General features: G+C 43.0%; 1 protein-coding gene across 1 annotated transcript in view; it reads right to left on the bottom strand.

The window, feature by feature from the left end:
* The window catches only part of diaph2 (diaphanous-related formin 2), a 765,099-nt gene that overhangs the window by 558,578 nt on the left and 182,049 nt on the right, over window positions 1-24,472 (bottom strand). Inside the window, exon 7 of the mRNA XM_080745541.1 lies at window positions 13,047-13,186. Coding sequence (XP_080601667.1) covers window positions 13,047-13,186 — 140 coding nt within the window. The remainder of the gene's footprint in view (window positions 1-13,046; window positions 13,187-24,472) is intronic.

Below are 24,472 nucleotides of genomic sequence, written 5' to 3'. Positions count from 1 at the left end.
CTGTATATGCATTGTGGCCCTCTGGAGTGAGTGTGAAAATATAATGGTCCTCTCCATCATCAAAGTTGCCCACCCCTGATCTACAGAGACACGGCGCAGCAACACTCGCTGTTCATATCACTGGAGCAGAAGGAAATAGTACAGGGTATATCCTCCTCTCTCTGAGCGTGGGGAAAGTTATGAATTCATATGTGACCCTGGGTTGGAAAATGCATGCCCACGTTGGCTGATGCAACCGATACACAAGACGGTCATCAACTGTCAACTCCACCACCATACAGAATTCATTTTTTTTTTTAGTTTCTGTATAAATATGAAACAATAAAAATACCAACCCTGACTCCCCCTGACTCCTGAATAGAATACCTCTGTGAATCTAAACATGGTGCCATTATATTTATACCTGGGCCTGTTCCCAGTCCACAGACTGATCCGTGCAGAAGCTATAATTAATGTGAGTAATTGTACCAAGACATTATGCATGAGTCAACTGATAACTATAAATGCTAACTTAAGTGGAAATTGACATGTGGGGACCATTAGGCCGTAGGTACTGTATGTGAAAGAAATATGTAACATGATTATAGCGTATGGAGAAGGGACCATTATGCTTTAGGTGTATGAGAATGAGTGTTCACTGGTTAACACTCATAAAATAAAGTTTCTGATCTCCTTATTATTCTACAGTAGTCAATCAATGACCCAGGTCCCATAGGAAATATGCTTGAATAAAAAAGATATACCGGTAGGAGAAAATACAAAATTTTAAATGCTAAAATACAGTATATCGCATCCACTTAGTCTATATTCTAACTTATGAATTCGTATTAATGTCCTATTTGATTATACTACAGTGTCACAATCTACAAGCTAAAACGAGCTTGCAGATCTGCTACTGTTGATACTTTTGAATTTGAATCCTAAAAAAATAACAGTTTGACATTAAATGAGGTTTCCACCAAACAGGATAGGTACAGGTAAGAGCAAAGCCATACAGGATACAGGTAAGAGTAAATAAATAAAATAAATTAATAGAATAGATGAATAAATAGTCTGACACTAGACATATTCTATCAATAGATAGCATAAAGTATAAATGTACAATCTATCAACAGTGAATACATTAGGCAGGAGTATCAGGCATCTAACAGTGAGTACAAGTGAGTTTCACAGCAGTTATATCCTTAACAGGAATCTGTCATGGTTCTGTAGTGTATACCTACTGTACCTAGACTGTGAAAAACGGTGCCAGATTCAAGCGGGTGTCAGTAATCTGGTTGACAGTTTTGTGTGTTTTACCACCTGTGTTACAATAGGTAAAATTAAGTGCTCTCTCTTCTGCATGAGCCATTTTGAGGCAACTAAAAAACAGCCCAAAATGGTGAATACATTGACTGCATGAAAATGAAAGCTGAATATCAACTTAGGGCTGAATTTGCATCCATATACAGTACACTAAGGAGGACGCGTGTGTTTATTGCAGAAACCTGTGTGATACATTGCCATCTTAGGGTCTAATAATAGACATATGTGTCTTTGAGAAAAGGAGATTTGCATCCCAGGAAAACATTTAAACATTATGTATGTACTTTTGAGCGAAGCATAATATAACACTTTAACATACTGTATGGTATATGCAAATAAATTCTCTCTCTTAATATAATGTTGTATGACAAGGATACTACAGTATGTAGCAACATGGACTACTCAGTCTAAATATTGCCCACAGCCAGATCCAATGTTTGGGGCTTCTTTGGCTTAGGCAAAAAATAACTAATATCAGGAAACACAAAATGAAAATAATTGACCAGGACATAAAAAAAAAAATGTTCAAAATTACAGTTCTCTCTGATACCTGTACATGTGAGACTACTTTAATCTCCATCAACATTGAAGTCAGATGTGTCTAAATTATGTATGCCTTGCTCCAGGGCCTTCGCAGATATGGCTAGCTTGGCGGTTAACAGATGGTGTAATAAAATTAAAAAAAAATACCACTGCCACTGAGAATACTTTGTCTCCAAAACCTTTCGCTGCCTCTGAGGATCGTAGCGAGACCGGCAGGGCTGAACTCAAGTCATATGTGGGTTGGAAATGGGCTAATTGGCCCTCTTATCTTAGTACGCTTACTGTACGTCCTACTGAAGAATGACTGTCAAGAGAAATGCATCGGCAGATCACAAACGAGCGAGTTTGTTACATGTTTAACATCTAAAAACAGCTTCCAAAAGCAAAACTGGTAAGATAATACCGCTTTGAAATGAATCGCCGCACAAATCCTGCACAGTTTGGCTTGAAATGAGACAAAGCATCTTCAATGGCGGTGTAATATCAGCATTGGCTACCGTTTCAGTCAGAACGGAAACAAACTAGTAAAAGCACATTCTTGCGGCCCGTGGTTCTACGCTTAATAATCGAATAGATCATTTTATAATTTCCCCAAACTCTCCCTCGCCTTATTTCTCCTTGACAAGTGACACAGCAAAGAGAGTTGTTCTGACGCCCAGAGGGTGGTTGAGGGTGGTCTGTAATAACATTGGGAGTCTGGAGAGTTGAGTCCCACAGCACAGCACAAAGAAGGATACTCTGGCGGAGAGCTTCAAACCCCTGCTTCAGTTCTGTCGCTGTGGCAACAGCGACAATTTATTTCATGGCCCCGACAGGTGAAGTTTTTTGATATCTTTTCTCTCTCTCTCTCTCATACCTCCTTCCTCCTGCAACCCTCCTGGAGGAAGTCATCCAGTAGCTGGATGGCTGTGCTAGGAAATCAAACAGCTACTTTTCCATTACCACTCAGAGGGGATGGAGAGGGAGGCAGCTTGACCCACTAAGTTGAGAGCCTCTTCTACACGGGGTCTTCTGACTGTGACCATGGCTGCAATCACTGCAAGAGCCATATTCCATATTATACAGGCCATTATAGGGCTGTCACAATTATTACATCATCGTCTAATCCTAATTATTTGAGATAATCACAATTACTTTGCATAATCGTGAAAAATGTTCATACATTTTGAAACATTTTCAAGATATAGTGGAAATAGTGAATCTACAAGTGAGCTATTTCCACTATTTTCGTCTATTTCCACTATTTATTTTTAATTTTGGAAAGTATAGAACCATTAAATGTAATTTCTTTGTATATTCAGGTTATGTCATACTGTATCCGTCCTATGCAACTTCAAAGCCTAAAGACAGACGACAGAAACACAATTAAACCGCTAATTGCAATTATTTGCGGGACAATTAATCGCCATGTAAAGTGACATAATCGTGACAGCCCTAATACAGGCTTGATGGACCGCAGTGCTCGATTTTTTTGGTTATATTGTTTACAACATATGTCACTTGTTTTTATATTTACCTAAATATGGGAGTAAGATTGAATACCTTGGAGGTTGTCTGAGGTCATATCAAGTACTGATGAAGTGATATGGGACTCCACTAAGAGACACCAGGTTTTACCATGTCATATCTCACATCATCAAGTCTGATTTAGCGGTGCAAAGCAACCACGCTGAATCACAGCATGAATACAGATGATCAATTATGGATGATTCACGGAGATAGGCAGCTATTTCCATATCAGAAAAGACAGAGTTGAAACGGTTTCTCCGTGCAATAAAGCATCTGTGGCAGGCAGACTTGGCACCTCGCTGTCTACCTAAAATCTCGCTCCAGCGAGATTCATCAGTGCAGTGTTGTCTGCTCATTACATTAGAACAGTCTGAGCCTCTCTCTCTCAGCACTGGCGGTTGCATCTCTTGCCCAACCCCGGGCGCCAGTGCCAGGCGAGATGCCCAGGTCTAAATCATCTTTCATTGTGAATTACAGTGTGTTTATGTGTGGGGTGGGGGAACCCAGTCAGGTGCTTAGATGTTGTGGTTGTTGTTGTTGTTTTGTTGAGGCAATCCAAATGGTCAAAGACAGTGAACAAGCTGAAGAGGGTTGATGGATGTGCTGCTTTGTGCTAGCATTAAATGGCTGTATGAGACACTGAAGGCTGGGACGGGGAGAGGCAGTCAGCTAGAGATGCTGCTTAAAGGCATGAGGAATAATAGCCCAGCCCTGCTATAGCTGCACCCAAGAGGCTGTGCTGCCCCTGACATCCCAGATACTAGTTTTTGTCTTTTGACCAAGGTGTTGGACACAGACAAAGTATCATGGCAATCCGACGCCCCTTTTTGAGATAACAGTGTGTGCGAGTGAAAATGTTGGCCGAAGGACGCAGCATGAGAGGTGTGCTAGAGCAGTGGTTCTCAACCTGTGGGTCGGGACCCCCAGGGTGGTCCGCAAATTATTTTGGGGGGGGTCTCCAGATGATCAACTTAATGTGCAACATTGTTTTCTCTCTCAACAGTAAACAAACCAACATAAGGCTTAAGAGTATAGAGGCATATGCACCTTTCTAAAGTGACAATTGAGGGACTTTTTAATACCTCTAAAATGTGAAATTAAACATTGGTCAAATTGTCAAATATTAGATCGAGGCAGAAATTGTGAAAATAGCCGATCTACATGCTCACAACGCCTCGTGTTGCGAGGCGTTGTGAGCATGTAGATCTGCTATTTTCACAATAGAACCGTGTTAAACAAAATGTACGTAATGCCTCAACTCTTAGTGCTCGTCGGGGTGGGGGGGTCCCCAGTAAAAATATGATTATTTTGGGGGTCACAGCCTGAAAAGATTGAGAACCACTGTGCTAGAGCAAAGACCACGCAGCACATCAATATTTAGGGTAATCATCTGGGGAGCATAAAGGTGCAAATTCCATGCCAATTCAGCATATAGTATTTGAGAGACTTGGTTGGAGACCAACGTGTCTGGCGGATGGGTGAAATTGCCATCCTTAGAGCCAAACAGCATTTTAGATTACATGGAATAGTAATCTAGATCAGAATACAGTGTGTCGCTAAAACCATAATAAAGTGGGGGCACGGTGGCGTGGTCAGTAACGCTGTTCTCTCTAAGCTAGACGGTCCCGGGTTCGATTCTCGCCGGGGACGTCCTACCAGGGGAAACCCCCCCCCCTTTGTCAGGTGATAAGAAGCAGCCTGCTCACTCCTCATGCATTGAAGGAAGCATGAGCTCAGTTTGGGGCTCTCCCCAGGTTGGCAGAGTGAGAGTAGCGCCCAATGCATTTGGCACTAGGTGAAAAAATGGGTTACAAAATTATGGGATGACATTTTTGTTAAAAAATAACATTAAAGCAATAATAATTTCATTATAGAAAAAACACACACAAGATTATAATGCTTCTTTTGATACAAGATTGCCCTGTCAAATTTCCACCATTCCAACTAATAGGCAGAGAGTTGCGATTTTAAATAGTTTGAAGACATTTTATGTTTTTCTAAGATGAAAGCATGGCGGTATCACTTGGTGGGTAGTTAATTGTTTCTCGGTGGTTGCTCGGCGCAATCACTTGGGGCAGAGTCTGATAAACAGCCTCCTGTTAGCCAGGCATGGGGAACTTCAAAGCTCATAATAAGCCCATTACCAGCCCTCCGTGTTACCTCCAGAGTGCAGAGCTACAGGCATTCAGCTGAGGAAGGCTGGTGAGAGCGATAGACGCGGGGAACGCCACGTGTGGCGGAGTTAGCGCCGCAAGATCATCACAACCCAAACGCACATCTTCACTATCCAGTCAGAAAAAAAAAAAAAAAAAAGCTTAGTGTCAGCAGAATCCTGCCTGTACGCCGCCTCCACACACAATGCACAGGGAGGAAGAGAATCCTGTTAGAAAATGGCCCCAAAAAGAGATGACTCAGTCAAGCCGTGACGATCTCCACATGATACAAACGTGAAGGGCCAGGATATAGGGTGTAGAGGGGGGAAAAGGAGGGGTCCTAGTATAGACCCCTGGGGGTCAACTAACAGAGTTTAAATACATCTTGGAGATGTGTGAACGAGCAGAAGCCATATGGAATCACTATCAGGATTTGACAGTCATAGTGTAATACGGAGGACTTATGGGGAGCTCTGGATGTGTGCGCTGCCTACAAGAATGGGTAAAAAAAAAAAAAAAACCACCTTGGGCTTTCTCTTATTCCTAAAAGTGTAGTGATGGAGTAGAGTGCACGGTAGATCAGAGGAAGAGAGCTTCATAAACTCTCTACTTTAAAGCATTATTAAGGAACATAGTGGACAGAAAAGAGGACTTGGAAGTAATCTTAGCACTGAAAAAACGAATGCAACTAAACCTGACAGAAACATGACAGCGGACTTTCCAATTGGGTGGGTGCAAAGACAAACTGTAATGTTTCTTCTATTGGACGATATTGGATATTGTGGCACTTTTCGCAACTGCAGAAATAAAAACAATAAAAAAATGGTAGGAAAACTGAAAGTTAGGAAAATAGGCTGCCATAAAACACCCCAGACTTTCACTTAGTAAATGTGAAAAGAAGAAAGCTGTAATTATACGTATTGGTATCTCACTTCAAGTCTCTAGATCAGGAACTTCATGAAGGTGAAAGGAAGAGAGAATCAAGCATTAATAATTGCCCAGGGATTTCTTTCTTCCTTTTACGTTACAGAGTGAAGTGGAAAAGGGAAGAAAAGCAGCTGAGGAGCAACAGTGCTGAAATGAGGCAGGGGTGCGAGCGCTCCAGGCAACGCCATCTGTGGGTGGATCTGCAAACTAAGGCTGCGTGCCACACACACACACACACACACACACACACACACACACACACACACACACACACACACACACACACACACACACACACACACACACACACACACACACACACACACACACACACACACACACACACACACACACACACACACACACACACCTGTGTGGGACTGCTGGGGATAGGCAAGGCCCCCACCACCACCTTGGCCCTGTGGCCACCTGTGCTGCCAAACAGGTGCTCAGCCCAGCCAATTAAACTATTACACAAACACAGGCCTCTGGGAGGAAATTAGCCGGCTGCCTGAAAATCACAGGAGCAATACGAAGCAATAGCAAGCACACTGCATTCATAGTGAGACTTAGATTTTGCGTCCTGACTCCTGGAATACGTTTGCTTAACTACTTAAACCCTATGTGCTTTGTTGTATGTCAATAGCGAAACTTGACTGCTTGTGAGCTTAGATGAGCTATTTTCACAAAACATTTTTCCAAATGGCCATGCAATTTTTCTATCTCTTTCTGCCTATTATGACATGATCAGAAACTAAGGCAAAGTCGTATTTTCTGAACAATGTAAAGTTTCATAATACACTTACAAAAAAAAAAGAAAAAAAGAAAATCCTTATAGATGTGTGTAATGAAATAATTAATAATTGCTAGGGATTGGGACCATTTATATATGTCAAATATTCATGTTGCATTGATCTTTCTTAGGCCACAATTGCACTATCCAAAGCCAATTTATCTCACAAAATTAAAAAGAATGACAAAAAGTAATTCAAATAAGTCAATTTGGCTTTATGTAGAACATATTAATTCTATGTCATATTTTTCCTTCCCACCCCTATGGAGACTGGGGCTCCATCACTCCATGTTGCCTCCGGCTTAGCCGAGCGCTCCAGTGAACACAATGGGTCGTGTTCGCGGGTGTAAAGTTGTCAGGGGAGAGTGATCTCTGCCGCTGCAACAGCGACTCCAAAGGTTAGTAGGAGCACCTGTTCAGCTGCTGGAAGCAAAACTGGGAGTCAGAGTTGTTTTTCCACACACGTTACGTCCTCCCAATGAAACTTCTCACTGCCAGGTGAAAAGAAGTGGCTGGCCATATGGTTGTCCACACCTTTCACCAGACCTACAGTACCAATTCACCCTTTGTTAGCCTTCTGGTTGGTCCCTGACTGACCAACCAGCTGGCTCTATCTCTCTATCCGCCCTGGTTCTGACTTTTTTATGTTGAATTTGCTAAAACATAATTTTTGGAGAAATAAAAACATTTAAAAACATGCTGAGTCACTATACTGCCACTGAGCAGCTCCATTTTACTGAAACCAAGTTAGAATAACAATACAAAACAACTGAGTTAAAATGGTAGTGGATGGAGTGTCCCACCGAGTGTCCCACCAAGACACAGCAACCAATGGGTGTGAAGAGGAGCGGGACAACGGCGGGGACCCTTGACAAAGGGTGAATATGGGGTTGGCAGTGACAGGGACTATTCGCATGGGGGAGAGAAACATAAATCTATATCATAACTCGAATTCTAACCGATTAAGATACTATATGACACTGTGGTATTGCTTGGGGCATCAAAAAGTTGTCTTGGATGTGTTGACAGAGAAGATAAACAGTAAAAGATACCCTCACACCAATGTCCTTGGACGAGAAAGCCACACAAAACAGTCCACATGCTGAGGCCGATGCAAAAATGTTGCCTTTAATTTAAGACATCTCTGTCAAACAGTGCCCAAGTGCTAAAACGTATTTAAGTGAATTTAAAATAGAAGCAAACGTCCTTGACTATCATCAGTGCTACTGGCGTAATGTTCTCCTAGGAGCAAATATAGATCTATATTTCATCCTCCCCTATCTCCTCCTCATATATAATTATTTCTCTCTGACATAAAACTATGTGCTCGAGAGATCTGAACTGCATGAGCAAGTGCAAGACAATTTCATACAGCAAGTTTGTCTTGCCTTGTCAACAGTAGGAGAACTGGAATACTGAGAAGTAATCAGCCCTCGGCTGTACAACGCCGTCATTAGCATTTACTGCAGTGGAAGTTGGTCTCTGTACTGAAGAATACATTGCTGTGAATTGTGATGTAATACAGTAGCCAACCAAGGATTTAACTATCTTAGTTTTCATACTAGAGAGGATTATTTATGCTGCCAGAGAAAATGGTGGCTTCATCAGTGAGAAATTAACGACAAAGGCCCCATGAAATATCACTTTCAAAGGCAGGCAAACTGTTCTGATATTTTCACCATGTTTTTTTTTATAACAAGTATACAAGAACCCATACAAAGGTTACATTAACATAGTGGAATCAAAAACACTGCATCATCCACCTTTGCATTTCTTGTGTGTTGTGATCCGTGACAATTAAGTGCGTTTCTATGAGTTGCGAGTAAACTTATCCATGCTTGGAGACAATAGTGTGCCTAGTACCATCTCGTTAGGTCTGGGGGGGTGGGGGCGGTGGGTTAACAAGAGTGTCAGGCTGAGTGGGAAACGGTGGTGTTGGCTGACACTTTCACTACCATCCCCAGCAGGCGCACCCCAGGGTGCCCGTCTCACAGGCTGGACTTGGCCGTCAGTGCGAGGTTATATTCCTCCCGCGGTAGGCCAGGTCCCTTATCCTATTCAGAACGGGGTACACATTATTGTGTATCATTATGTTATGCTTTAACTATGAGCTTGTAGATCTGCTATTTTTGAAAAATTGTGAAAATTAGAATTTTGACCCGATTCTATAAGTGTCTTTTGAATCCTTCTAAGGTTTTCTTCAAAAAACCTATGTTTCTATGTCAGCAATCTGGCCAGCCATCGTCAAAGAAAAGGTCCTTTTCACTTAACTAGAGCTCAGCTAGTCTGTTCTAGAGAGACTACTGTGTCAGTGGTTCTCAAACTTTTTCATGTGAAGGACCCCCCAAAATGATATTTATTTGGCCACGGATCCCCATCTGAAAATATTTAGTTCCAGGGACCACCCAGAAGCAACATTTGAGTTACAAACGTTCGCTTTAAAAATACATACATATATTCAAAGATTTGCACACATTTTCACAGCTTTTTCAAAAATAGCAGATCTACAAGGCACTCTACAGGTGCCGCGCTGCGAGCTTGTATATCTGCTATTTTTTCAATAGTTAAAGCATTCAATAATTCTAGACCGATATGGGTTATTTTCGTGGTCACAAGTTCAGCCATTTGTAAAAAGAAAAATGCCCAGAAGGCAGGCCTGGCCTGCCCGGCGTCCCCGTGGCACTGGTTGGCCTTTCTGAGTGAAAAGGCTGACACCACTCCCCACAGCCAGAGCTCCAGACTGTCTTCACAGCTCTGCAAGTCACTGGGGGAAGAGCAGGGACGTGCTGGGCCCCTGATTCAGCCCGGGAAAAATAATTGGAGAGGCCCTCATTGCGCGCTATAGAGAGAGATATAGTAGCTGCTGCTACTCAAAGATTTGCCATTTCAGATCATGACAAGTGACAAGCCAGTTAGTTATATTTCGTCGTTGACGGGTGGAAACCTTGTACGTCCAAAACCGTTTGTTTTGTATTTATCATTTAAAAAATGATTTAAAATAGTGAAAACAGCAGATCTACAAGCACACAACGCCTCGCACCGCGAGGCGTTGTGTGCTTGTAGATCGGCTGTTTTCACTACTTTTGTGCAAACAGTTAAATGTTTACTTTTGTGCAAACAGTTAAATGTTTTCCTAATGGCCGGCCTGGACCGGCCGGGAATGAACCGGCCGTTCGGGAGTTGTCCCGCTTTTCCCAATGGCCAGCACGTCCCTGGGGAAGAGCCATTCATTTTGTCCACATTCATAGATGGATGGATGTGTGTTATATGTGTCATAATTTGTAATTATTTGTATATGTCACACAATATAAAGAGAGAGGGAAAGAGTGGAGAGAATGGCAATAATAGGAGAGGAAAACTACCGTACTTTTGCTACTGTAACCCCCCCCCCACCACTACCACTATGTTTTGTTTATGCTCTTATGTCAGGGTGAGAGGTACTATGGTAAGGTTGAGTGCATCTCTCCACTCTGACATGTCTCCTTTCCGACATGTCTCCATTCCGACACTAACCCTATCTCTAACCCTAACCCTAAACCGAACCCCCATGGGAGTGTCGCTACTCCGACAATAAGAAGTCAATTTCGGAGTGGCGACATGTCGGAATGGAGAGAGCCTCCCGGTAAGGTTTAGCATGTGAACAATTCGTTTAAACAGAAAAGTGTCGGAATTGTGAGTTTCTAGATCGGCTATGTTTGGCCAAGCTATTTGGTGTAGAGGGGGAAAAATCAGGGGGGCCTATTATAGAGCCCTGAGGGGCTCCAATCAACCAAGTATATGGGGTTTAAGTGGTGGTTAATAATGACTTTGGAATGCAGTGCCTTTTGCTTCAATGAGTCTACATGCACTTCTTAGTGAGACCAACCCAAATCCTGATTTATTCTTCTTTGTGTCTGGGTGGTTTGGGATGTAAATACTGTATAATGCCGCTTGGTATTCCGCAGATCAAATAAATGCTCCCACTGGAAGGTCCCTTCCCTCACCAACGGTCCACATAAAAAAATATCTGCCACTCATCTGATGACCACTTTATATGCACCATTCATTGATTCACATTAAGAAACATCTCTCCAAACCGTAGACTGGTAAATAATTGAAAGGATGTGCTGTCATTGAGGGTTCCTTTGCGCTTCGGGGACCAAATTAAATTTGAAGATCCCATTTACAAAGCGGAGAACTTCGGTAGCGGGTAGAGACAGAGCCTCTCAGAGCCAGTGCTGCCTAATTATGATTGAGTGAGGGGCTAATCAAAGCTCTGCAGCGATAGGCTGAGCACTAGAAGAAGGAAGGGGAAATAAATGAAATTATTCTAAGTCTGGTTTTAAGGAGACTCCAAACATAATAAAGAGAGGGGAAAATGGGGAAGGGTCACTTTTAACACTCAAATACCTGGAAAGCGCCCGAGTCGCGTTAGATTTGAACCACTTTAACCATTATTTAATGCTTTAACTATTGAAAAATAGCAGATATACAAGCTCGCAGCGCGGCACCGAGTGCCGCGCTGCGAGCTTGTAGATCTGCTATTTTTGAAAAAAACTGGAAAATGTGTGCAAGTCTTTGAATATCTTTGACCCGATCTTTGACCCGACTTCTAAATCCTTCCTCTAAATAGGTGGTTCTCAAACTTTTTCATGTCAAGGACCCCCAAAATTACAGGTATTTGGCCGCGGACCCCAATCTCAAAATATGTTGTTCCAGGGACCCCCCCCAGAAGCAGATATTAGAGTTACAAAAGTCTGCTTTGAAAAATATATATTGAAAAATATGCACACATTTTCAAGATTTTTCAAAAATAGCAGATCTACAAGCTCGCAGCGCGGCACTCGGTGCCGCGCTGTGAGCTTGTATATCTGCTATTTTTCACTGGTTAAAGCAGTCAATAATTCTAGGCCTAAATGGGTTAATGTGGGCAGTTTGGGGGCGGCTGCTACACACGACACATGGTTGATCTCTGGGCGAGAGGAGTGTGCCTATTAAGGTCTCAGAGAATGGCTCGATTTCTGATGTAGAAGACTGGACTTCCTATCTATTAGAGTCTAATGGAAAGAGTACTGTGGGATGACAAGACGTGTGCGTCCGGTGACTATAGGCTTGGACTCATTTGGTCAGCCACACTGACATTGGCTATGCTTGTTTAACAGGCGATGCTATGGGCTATTCTTGTTTTAACCAAGCCGATCACTCCACATGGAATAGATCCACGTGAGGTCTTCTGACGTCCAATTAGTGTCGGATGGACCAGCAGACATACTTGGACTGATTGCGTAAAGTCTATGATGTCTGGAAAAACTTTTAAAAATCCATTACTTTTCAGGAAAAAAATAAAAAATAACCAGTGTTCCAATGCACCCAATGTAGTTATTATTTAGACCCTATCTCCAGCTAATACTTTCATTAATTAAATATTTATAAAACCCAAACCATTTCCAGGTTGAAAGTGCCTATTTAGGGAAGTTTTACCAAAATAGCTGATTTATAAGCTCATTGTCTCTTGATACAGACTGCTGGCTCCCATTATTTTCAAAATGCTTCCATTGAACACTCAAAAAGCTATCCCACCTAGTAAGTAGACTTCACTTATTAAAAGCATAATTTAAGTTTAGTTTTTTGACTGAATATAAAGCTGACTTGATTATTCACAAATATTTACTGTATTTACAAAAGCACATCTCCGTCTGTTTGTCTCTTGTTGAACATGAAACATGAACATGGGTTAATATTTAGCGTTCAGAGGCTGAGGTTCACCAGAACTATGAGAACTCCCTGGACTGCTACTGGTACAGCATGAGACCAGAGAGGGACCAGTGATTACTGACCTGACAGGGTTGCTGGTCAGGGAAACTCTCAGAGACTCCAGGCAGTTTAGCAGCCTGTCCTCTGTGATGCCGGAGCGCAGGTCATGGACGTAATCCTGGGATGAAAGTGTAAACTCATGTTTGCTGTTCCTCAGTCCGCCCTGCAAAAACACAATGAACAAGAGGATGATTATTATTATCACGTTATGCATAACATTTCTAATCACCATGACGACATGTAATCTGATAGAAGAAAACCTTGAGGGGGGTGAAAAGAAGAAAGAAAGTAAGATGATTTTGGCACAAAGATAAAGTGAGTGGGCGGGAGGGGGGAGGTGGCTGATTAAGGGACATGAAAATAACAGATTTGCAAAGTCTTGGAAAGTTAACAAAAAAAAACCAGACAGACCCGGAACAGAAAGGAAGTCACGTTCCTTTGTCCACGCATCTACTGTTGGATTATATAAAAGTAAAAGACTATACTGCAAATGTACATTAATTACACAGAAATACCTTGCCTAATGATGGCCAATGTTAAAAAGTTCTGTGTTTAAAGCTCTATATTCTGTTTGTTCAGTAACAAGGGGTCCCTGAACAGAAAATGTTATCAAATCGGGAGAAAGAACTCCACAAAGATAAAGATAATATCTGCTTCAATTTGATGGCATTCCCAGTTCCAATTTTGTCTGTTAGTTTTTCTTTGCCTCCTCACTGTTTATCCCCTTTTCCGTATGAGATTATGTAGCATCATTCTGTAGCACTTAGTCCTTTGAAAGTACAGTTTACAGTTTAGGCATTTAGCAGACGCTTTTAATCCAAAGCTACTTACAATAAGCACGTAATACATCGATATAATAAACAAGATAATATGTCAGTACATCAACAACAATACAACAAATGCATAGGAATATCAATCTAGAAAAAATAATAATAACATAAGTAGACCACGCACCTAATCAGTAAAAAACGTCTAAAAACCTATAAATGCTATCTAGCTTCATGTGTGGTCATTGAGGGAAGGGGAGTGTTACAGTAGTGCTTTGGGTTTAGGTGGAGTCTGAAGACGTGAGTCTTCAGTCCACGGCGGAAGCTAGGGAGTGAGTCTGTTGTTCTAAGTGCGACAGGGAGTTTATTCCACAGTTTGGGGGCCAGGAGGGCAAATTGTCTATTGTCTAACAGAAGGATGCTACAAACATGTACAGTATATCATATAAAGAACACCGGACAAATGATTATGTTAGACAGTTTACCACCCATGCTGGAGAACAAGAGCCTCTACTCTCAAAAGTAAAATGTCGCAAACTGGCCTGGTATGGTCATCTTACATACTGTACTGTCCCCTGTATGGTCAACCCACATACTGTCCCTTGTATGGTCATCCTACAGGGGACAGTATAGGGCAGGGGTCTTCAACGTTTTCAGGCCAAGGACCCCTTAGTTGAGAGAGAGATGAAGCAGGGACCCCCACAACCTTCTCATAGATTCCATATAGTTTAATTCGTGTTTTCAGATATTTGACCAACTTGAACTGTCTATACTTAATAAACATGACCTTTCACTCTGTACTTAGTCCGCTCTTTTCCTCCCTCTACAACAAAGCTCTTTGCCGAAAATAGCCGATCTACAAGCGAGGCGTTGTGAGCTTGTAGATCTGCTATTTTTTGGCTAAAGTTCTCAGAATATGGACACTATGGTTCAAGTGGTTACTAGAAAAAAGGAGAAAAAAAAGTTTCTATCACACAAAGATTTGGAGGACCCCCTGAAGTAGGGTTGTTCGATTAATCGATTTTTAATCGTAACCCGGTTTTTTTCCTTTGGAAGATTTAAAAAAATGGAAATCGTAAAATCGATTTTCACTTTAATTATGGAAATTCTTACTCATTGGAGCCTTGCACGCGCAAAAAGTACACAGCCCCGTCCTCCTAAAGCAGGACGACAAGGTCCGACACCAAATTAATACTACTTTCTATCTGATGTGTAATTTCTTTGATGCGCGTTTAGCGCACGTCAGACTGAGCAGAGTTCACCACCGCACTGCGCTCACTCGCGATGGTTCAAGCAGCAAACAGAACAAAACGCTGCTGAGCTGGTAAACTTACTTACTTGTTGTAGTTTGAAAGAAGCTTATTAATTCTGTGTTACCCACCTACTGACTGTAGTCTCCTCCTACTGTCCCTGTCACTGTGTTAATTTTGCGTCGGGAAGCGAAGCGCTTCGCCTCCGTTTACAATCAGTCAACATCTCCGTGCATGAGTGGTGCAGGGCAGGGGCGTAGCCAGGAATTACATTTTGGTAGGCGAAATGCCTACCAAAATGCCTCACCAGCCTCCAAGAGCTGGCTTGTTTTGGCTGTTTTGTCACTCACTATTGATAATGAAACACTAAGGACGCTAAGTTGTATGTGATTGTTGCACAACTAAAGTTATTATTATTAATACCCTTATTGTTTTATTGCATTTTGCTATTTGGCTATATAAAAAAAAACAAAAAATGAAACAATAATGAAAAAAAAAATCATTTCCTTGCATTTTTTAAATGAAAACAAAATAGTTGAAACAATGTATTATTCTTTTAACAAAAAATCGAAATCGAAATCGAAAATCGGGATTTCAGAGAAAATAATCGAGATTTTATTTTTTGGCCATATCGAACAACCCTACCCTGAAGTAACTCTGGGGTCCCGGACTCCCTGTTGAAGACCCCTGGTATAGGGAAAGCAGAGAAGAAGGTAGGCAGAGAAAGTCCTGGATAGACAACATCAAGGAGTGGTCTAGCTGCACGCTGCAGTTTCCAAACCCTGCTACACACAGCAGAAGATGGAGAGCGCCAGAGATCCCTGGCTGCCAAAGCATCCATCATGACACCCTAGGCCATGGGATGAGTGAGTGAGTAAGTATGAGTTCTCTATACTGATTGCATGAAATTGGTATCCCATCAGGGACGTGCTGGGCCCCTGATTCAGCCCGGGAAAAAGAGTTGGAGAGGCCCTCATTGCACGCTATAGAGAGAGATCTCTCTCTATAATAATAATAATAATAATAAAGCTTTATTTGTATAGCACCTTTCATGACATGAAATGCAGCTCAAAGTGCTTTACAGAGCAGAAAATGAAGCACAATTACTTAACAGAAAAAATAAAATACACATGAATACAATAAAGCAGAACAATAAAAACATAAAACATTGAAGAACAATTTCAGAACAGTGTGGACGTCAATAGCATCAAAGAGAAAAAAAATCAGCTAAAAGCAAGAGTAAAGAAATAGGTCTTGAGCTGTGCTTTAAAGCGATCCACAGAGGCTGCCTGTCTTAGGTGTAGTGGGAGTTTATTCCAAACTGTCGGTCCGTAGAAGCAGAAAGCTGCTTCACCATATTTTTTATATTTCATTTTAGGCACATCGAGTAGGTCAGCACTAGAAGACCTGAGTGGGCGGTTTGGAACGTATCTATGCAGGCAGTCATAGAGGTACGAAGGTGCCAGACCATTTAGAGCTTTATAAACAAGTAAAAGAATATAGCGCTGCTGCTACTCAAAGATTTGTGACAAAGTGACAAGCCAGTGGGCCAATTACATGAGTTATATTTTGTCGTTGTCGGGTGGAAACCTTGTATGTCCAAAACTGTTTGTTTTGTATTTATCATTTTAAAAATGATTTAAACTAGTGAAAACAGCCGATCTACAAGCACACAACGCCTCGCGAGGCGTTGTGTGCTTGTAGATCTGCTGTTTTCACTACTTTTGTGCAAACAGTTAAATTTTTACTTTTGTGCAAACAGTTAATTTTTTTCCTAATGGCCGGCCTGGACCGGCCGGGAATGAAGCGGCCATTCGGGAGTTGTCCCGCTTTTCCCAATGGCCAGCACGTCCCTGTATCCCATTACATTGATGCTTCCATAGAGAGCCTGCATATTGACTGGGATGGTGACATCATACAAACTGCACTAAACAAATGCACAATATGTACGCTATTTGATGACACACTGGTCAATACTAATGGTGCAGTGTTGCTATAGAACTGCTCCATTCCAAATGAATGAACACACAGTTTCATATTATGGTGCACGTGAAAACCTGCAAACTGCTTATTTTATGAGCGACGTTGTGAACAGAAAAACACATTTGAAATACATTCAGAATGCTTCTTAACCCATTCCATTCTAAATATTCGTAATTATGTATTATGTGAAGAAGGTTTTGAAGATACACGTGTTGTTGCTCTCAATGGAGGCAATATAAGAGTGACAAGGTCACCTATTATACTGAAGACATAACATCCATTAGTCAAATAAAGGCACGTCCATGCAAAAAGAGACTAAAGCTGTCAAAGCACTAATTACATTGTGTCAAGACAATTTCCACAGGTTCTGAGAGAGTAAGGAGGGATTTAATGTATTATTTCTCCACTGTCACATAACACTAGCTCCTCCAAGTAAGACACGTTTGGAATGAATGAGTCATTTTCTGTGCACGTCGTCAAAAGAAACCCAGGTTACGGAGGGGAGAAAGTATATATATATGTTACCAAACAAACCTAAGACAGGCTGCAGTGAGACACGATCGGTTATGCTGCATGGGATCAGATCAGACCATGACAAGTCAAAGTTATCTTCCATGTATTCATCCCCGGACTGTGGGTTCCCCACCAAGCGATCTGGCCTAATAGGCAGTTTGGTAAGTAATAAGCTAGCTCATTTCTATCTGAGGTGGAAGAGAAGCTTGCTGTTCAGTGGGCTAATGCAGAGTCAGAGTGAAAGGATCAGTTTGGTTTCCTGTTGGCAAAGGGCAATGGGGGGGAGGGGGGTGTCTGGGGCAGAGAGAACGATCTGCCCTCAGGACACAGATGATATTCATATTGGATAGGTGTGATCTGAGCTCATGGTCCCATTATTCCAATAATGACCGGACACCTTCATGGCATGTCTGCTGGCCCTAAAATCACATTGCCAACAACCTGCAGAGATGAAGCTGTGTAGGAGGGAATGCCTCCAGCACTACCAATGTCAAGACTGCTTCTTCATTATCATATGAGAATTCTGAGCACATATATAGCCCAGAGGGAGCAAAATGTACTTTTTTTTATTTCCTATGCAGAAGAAAGCATAATACAAACCACCAGAAAGGCATACCACTGGCGCTGACCATTTCGGCGGTGCCGATTACAAAGATGATTTTTCATTTAATAATTTCCAACCATAATTCAACGTGAGCCCCGTTTGCTCTATACTTTGACTACTCTTCAACCTTTTCGGGTGAGGTCGCACAGCTCAGGGAAGACATTTTGTGACAGTTCGTGTCGAGTGTGCACTTACAATTAATTATCAGCTTTAGTACGGTCTGCGGTCCCTCGGTTTGCTCTCTGACATCCTTGCTCTATCCGTACAGAAGTACGGTGCCATTCATCTCTGTCTCTGAAGTAGCGTCGGGTGATTTTGAAGGGGCAGTGACATGATTGACCCGGCTCTCACCTGGCTGATTGCAGTTATCGCGCCACAGGTGAAGAGAGAATCCTTTCTCATTACCGTCAATATTTCTGCACCGACCCGTTTTCCCTCGGCTCAAAGCTCGCTTTCATCTCTGCACCTTTTATGCCCAAGACCTGTGACAGTCTAGAGCTGAACTGCACTGCACTGCACACTATGACTGGAAACAAAGCTAGATTAGAAGATTGACAGGCACACGTCACGCACACTCTTGATGATCAAAGGGAAAATAAAGTGGCTCAGTCGTCTTAAGATGTCTTTTTCCATATAAACAATGGCGCATAATAAAGCATGTACGCTGCAAAGGCTTGTTGCAATCATAGCCTATCCAGTAGTCACAATCTCCCTTGCCTTTTCTTTCTTCTTTTTTTTTTTACTTCAAGAAAAAAATATCAATCACTGTTCTTTTAGTTATTTTTTGTAGATATGGCCTAATGCATGTTTTCACTACATGTCTGTCTGTCCGTCCGTCCGTCCGTCCGTCCTTCCATTTGCACGCACCCTCCCAGTAGGCCAAGGTAAAACCTCTGCCTCAAAGTCTTCAAATTGGTCTCACGGTGGCACCAAGACAGGCCTATAACTCTTGAACCGCAGGGCGCACAATAAAATGAAAAATAACACAACTCGCCACATTGGCCAAGCCTGTCTCTCTGACAAGATTTTCTTTCATTTAGTGTTTTCTTCAAAACACTACTCCTGCTACTGCTACTACTACTACTTACAGATTCTGCCCCAAAGTCTCAAAAATGTAAACCAGTCCAGCACAGACATTCACATATTTTCTTTCACACTCTTAGGACTCGTTGGACTCGTTTGGAGTCAGGTTGATCCTCTGTCAAGTCTAAAATGGCGTATGGTCTGTGACTTATGGCAAAAAAGGGGTCTACATTAATTCTATAACGGAGTTTTTCATATCGATACAGTATAAGTGAACATTTGGGGTAGATCAACATACTCTACAGTATGATTCCTACAAGGTGACTTGCAAGCACTTCAAAAAATGTCTTTGAATCAACAAAGGTGAGTAATGCAATGATTATGACAAATGTGGCATCTCCCTTAGTATAGCAATGGGGTGAGAAGCTCAGTCACCCAGGAGAGACTCAGTGTAGAGCTGCTGCTCCCTTGTGTAGAAAGGAGGCAGAATGATGTGTTCCAGGGATGCCTCCTGGTCGCCCCCCCTGGGAGGAGCTCCATGCACACACCCAGCTGGGAAGACACCAGTGGTTCCCAAACAGTGGGTCGGGACCCATTTGTGGGTCACGGAGCAATTTTTATGGGTCACGACTCGAGTGACCCATAGAATTCCCTACAATTCTTTTTTTTTATATATATTTCAAAAGATGGAAAATCTTTGAAATATATTTAAAAAAATATGAAAAAACAAACAAACTGTTTCAGCGATTCAGGTCTGGCGATGCTCTCATGGAAGTGGTTTCCTCGGTTGAAATTCCGACCAAGCAAATCAGTGTCGCTACAGCTCGATGACGATGGGGCTTGTGAGCAGCATGGGTGGGGTTTTCCCGGAACGAATGTGCAATTCCAAGTAACCCAGCGCCGCTGCCAGACCGTACCGCACATTCCCAAACATAAACATTGCGTCGCCCGCCACGGTAACATGCGATCGTATCAATCTCGCTATGAAACATAGTAGCGGTAATAATCAGTAGCAGACATGTTTTGCTGTGTTTGATTACTAGTTTGTAGTGCTCCTATTCTGCCCGTTTCTTTGGTTAGCAAGTAGCAATCAACAAGCTAGCCAGCCACATAACACCAATAACAACTACGTCATCTGCTTTGCTACTGTTGTGATTGGTCAGGCGGTGAACCAATCGCAGAAGACTGCCTCTTTGGCCACGCCCATCCCAGAAACTGCTGCAGCTGGAAGCAATTTCAGACTGAATAATGAAGTGAAACGAAATGTCAATTCAGGCTGAGTGTCAGGCTAGTAAATTTGTTTTCGTTCACAATAGTAACAAGAAAACCTTTGCAGAACCAGCTTAAAGTTTATACAGTGGCGTCTACAGTATATGGCCGTCACATCCCGATGTAGGATTTAGGACAATTTGCGCCTAAATAGCACTGTTTATGTGGTTAAGGGTCTTGCATGCAATCAAATACAGTAGGACACAAGGCAAACACGTGACTTCCTGCACAATACGTTCTGTACTATCGGCAGAGAGAGGGGGCGGGGCGGTGCACGGAAGAAAACACGCATGCTGTATTTTTTAAATCATTTGTTTTGCTGCTCTGCGATTCCCAGCAGATGCACCGCTATGTCCAGAAAAGCCGGCGCTCTAGTTTCACTGTGTGTGTGTGTGTGTGTGCTCTGACCTTTACCTCTGGAAACCAAAGACACTGACCATAATCCTCTGCTTAATGACCCCAGTCTAAATCAATGGGATCCTATGGGATGATATCAACATTACACCGCAGCAGCAGTGAAACACCAATCACGGGCGGGCCTCGTGGTACCTGCTGGCTATTGGCTAATAGTGTTTTTTTTTTTTTTCCTCCTCGGACACAAAGAAATAGCCAACAGAGAAAAATGTTGAAAAAGACACCCCCGAGCGAGCGAGAGTTAGAGAGAGAGAGAGAGAGAGAGAGAGAGAGAGAGGCGGGGAGGGGATTGGAAGTAATAGAGAAAAGAGAGGGGAGCAAAGGGTTGAGAGGGGAAAAGAGGAAGGAAAAGAGGGAGAGAAAAAAAAGACGTGTGTGAAAGGGAAGAGATAGTAAAGCGAGACGGGACAAATAGAGGGAGAGAGAGAGAGAGAGAGAGAGAGAGAGAGCGAGGGAGAGTGAGGGAGAGCGAGGGAGAGAGAGAGAGCGAGGGAGAGTGAGAGAGAGAGAGAGAGAGAGAGAGAGAGGGAGAGAGGGAGAGAGAGAGAGAGAGAGAGAGAGAGAGAGAGAGGGAGAGAGAGAGAGCGAGGGAGAGTGAGAGAGAGAGAGAGAGAGGGAGAGCGAGGGAGAGCGAGGGAGAGTGAGGGAGAGCGACAGGGGACACGGCAGAGGACAGACGCAGCCTTTTGACCGCGGCTGAGAGCCTCATCTCCTGCCGCTTATTGAATCCCCCCTATTTGTCGATAACAGTATTTCCTGCCAAAGAAAATAGTGCTGGGAGCAATTACTTCAGCGAGGCCTGTCAATTTCATTTCGGGGCGTTAGGGGAGACCTTCACTCTCTCTCTCTCTCTCTCTCTCTCTCTCTCTCTCTCTCTCTCTCTCTCTCTCTCTCGCCACCCGTGCCCTGGAAGAGCGAGGGAGGTGGCGTCCTCGCCGCCTGCTGCGGAGGACGGGGGCACGGCGACGATGCCAAGGCAGGCCAGGGCTGCACCTCCACACATGTCATCTCCACCTGTAATGAGCCCGTAACAAGCTGGCAGCTTCCTGCGCTGTTGCCCCGGCTGGTTTGGGGTCTGCGCGCGCACGTGATGCTCTGGCAGACTGATAGATACATTATTCAGGTTCTTTTGTCAGCTTACTGTGTGTGTGTGTGTGTGTGTGGGGGGGGGGGGGGCATTGTCTGGTAGGCTGGAGAAAAAGGGAGGTGGGAGATGGCGGATTGTCTCTGCTACCTTTCTCAGCCCACAGCCCACCTCTCTCTCTCTCTCTCTCACTCCATCTATCCTTTTCTCTCTCTGTGTGACTGTCTGTCTTTCGCAAAGCCATGCCAGGCAAACAAACACAAACACATAAATGATCTTTGAACCCATGTTTTCTCACAGTTCTATGGCTGGAGGAGATCAGTGCACCTACCGCACACACACACAGGCGTGGCTGTGATTCATACCGGCACGAGATCAAGCCAGCTCCTCGGATGGTAGCCTTGAACTGGGCATCATCTGGCTCATTAAGTACCCTCACTACGCTGATATTTAGATTGTTTGTGTGTGTATGTGTGTGTGTCTGTTTATGTGAGGCATGTACGTGCAACACATGTCTGTTTTTCGTTTGCGTGTCACTTTTCCCTTCACCCGTTCTTAATGGCATAATTAACTAATAATTAACGCGTCAAACTCTTTGATGTCTCCCTGTGCCCATTGACGCGTTCGATGCGTTGTTCAGTAAACTATATTAATCTGTAGCTATTGTACAAAGCTATTGTCCGCGGTGACAAAAACAACAACTCCATTTCCCGAAATGCAGAGCGAGATCACGTGACCGGGAAGTCCTGTCTCCCTCATTCACGTCAGTGTAATGCTGCTAACACAAATGTGCATTTTTCTCCTAATCTAACTTTTAAATCACCTTCATGTTTAAATCCCTTCTTTACCGGCCGTTACAAAAGCACTGAGGCCTGAATCGTTAGAAAAAATGTCCTGACTGAAAGAAAATACTATTGTGAAAATAAACAGGACATAGGCCTACTGGGATTAATTTTCTTTTTTTTTTTTTTTTATGTTTTTTTATCCCACGTTTTTTGCAACCCATTTTTCTCACCCGGTGACTACCTAACCTGTAGTCCTGGTTTCCGCTCTCCCCCTGCCGCGCCAGGGGACATTGGGGAGCACCCGGCTGGCTAGGGGGAGGTAGTATAGAAACCAGGACTACTGCATGTTTTTGTGTGAGGGCCTATGCCCAAGGAGACACATGGAGAACATGCAAACTCACCACAGAGAGGCCCTATCGCCAACCCCACCTAGGGTGTGGGTGCTGATGACGCGGGTGGAGGAACACGCCCCCAGCGCCCACAGCTTCCCCCGGCGGGAATCGAACCCAGGACCTTCTAACTGTGAGGCGAAGTGCTAACCACTGCACCACCGTGCCCCCACTCGGATTACATTTACTCTGATCACTTTTTGCCAGACCTTCAAAAGCCCTTTTAAATGTTGAATAATCCTGGGCACCCTGTGTTAATGACAAACACTACGGCACTAAGTTTAAAATGCTTTTCCAAAAGGTAAGTATCACGACGTTCTTGACCCTGGAAAGGTGACTGTGAAACTGTGACGCACCTTTTTAATTACCAGGGATCGTCACGACAAGTTCTTTGTCAGCGAAGTTAAGTGAAAGTACAATGATGGATGCAAACGCAAACACACAGAGGGGTCGACGAGAACACTTTGCAACAGTCAACAAATTAAACAGTTACAGGTCTGCGAGCCAGTCACTCTGATTCGATTCGGGTCATGGCTGCCAACTACTTTTTTATTTATTTTTAATATATAGATAAAGCTCAGGTCTGACTCGGGCTCATTTCACTTTTATTGTGGCCATAAACACACAGGCCATGTCTTGTTCAAGGATAATAAAAAAATAAAACCTTGTTTTTGTGCTAGTCATTTCTTAGAATCTTTATAGACAAAGAAACATTGGTCTTTTTTTTTTTTTTTTTTTGTAAAATCGCTTGTGAATATTGGTGGTTGCGGGTTGCCTGTAGTTGCTTATTTGGCCTTGCTATGATACAATTTTCATGTCAAGGACTGCCAGACGAGCCTATAAAAGCCTGGTTGTCAGGTGATTTAAAAAAGGCATGCATTTTGTTGTAAAAGAGTGCACATATGAAGGACGCTGAGTTAACAAGAACAAGCACTTCTCTTCCCCAGCCGTATCTGGAAAAAACTGGACAAGGTGGAGCACGGCGAGCTCCTAAAAGTAAGGTTCAGAAAAAGCTGATATTTTGAAACTGTTTTGATTTGATTTCCACTACAAACAACAGATGTGATCGATGATGACCACTGTACTGCTCATGTACCATGGTTCAACAGATCTGATTTCACTTTTTTTGGAAAAGTAGGTGAAGAGCTCTTCTTCACATCACAAAAAGGTGTAAATGTATTTATTGAGTTGCTGCTTCTCTGTGACAGACATACTACCAACTCTTAGTTGCGTAACTTAGAGTACGCGTGCGTGCGTGCGTGTGAGTGTGTCCATGTGTGTGTATGCGTGTGCGTGTGTGTTTGCATAGAGAGAACCAGAAGTGATTTGGTGTCCCTCTGAGGTTGGGCTTGGGCTGAAATGCGCATA

The sequence above is a fragment of the Nannobrachium achirus genome (assembly GCF_963921795.1).
Source record: "Nannobrachium achirus genome assembly, chromosome: 17".
Lineage (NCBI taxonomy): Eukaryota > Metazoa > Chordata > Actinopteri > Myctophiformes > Myctophidae > Nannobrachium > Nannobrachium achirus.
The sequence above is the reverse complement of the archived record's forward strand: the minus strand, read 5'-3'. Positions and strand labels throughout refer to the sequence as shown.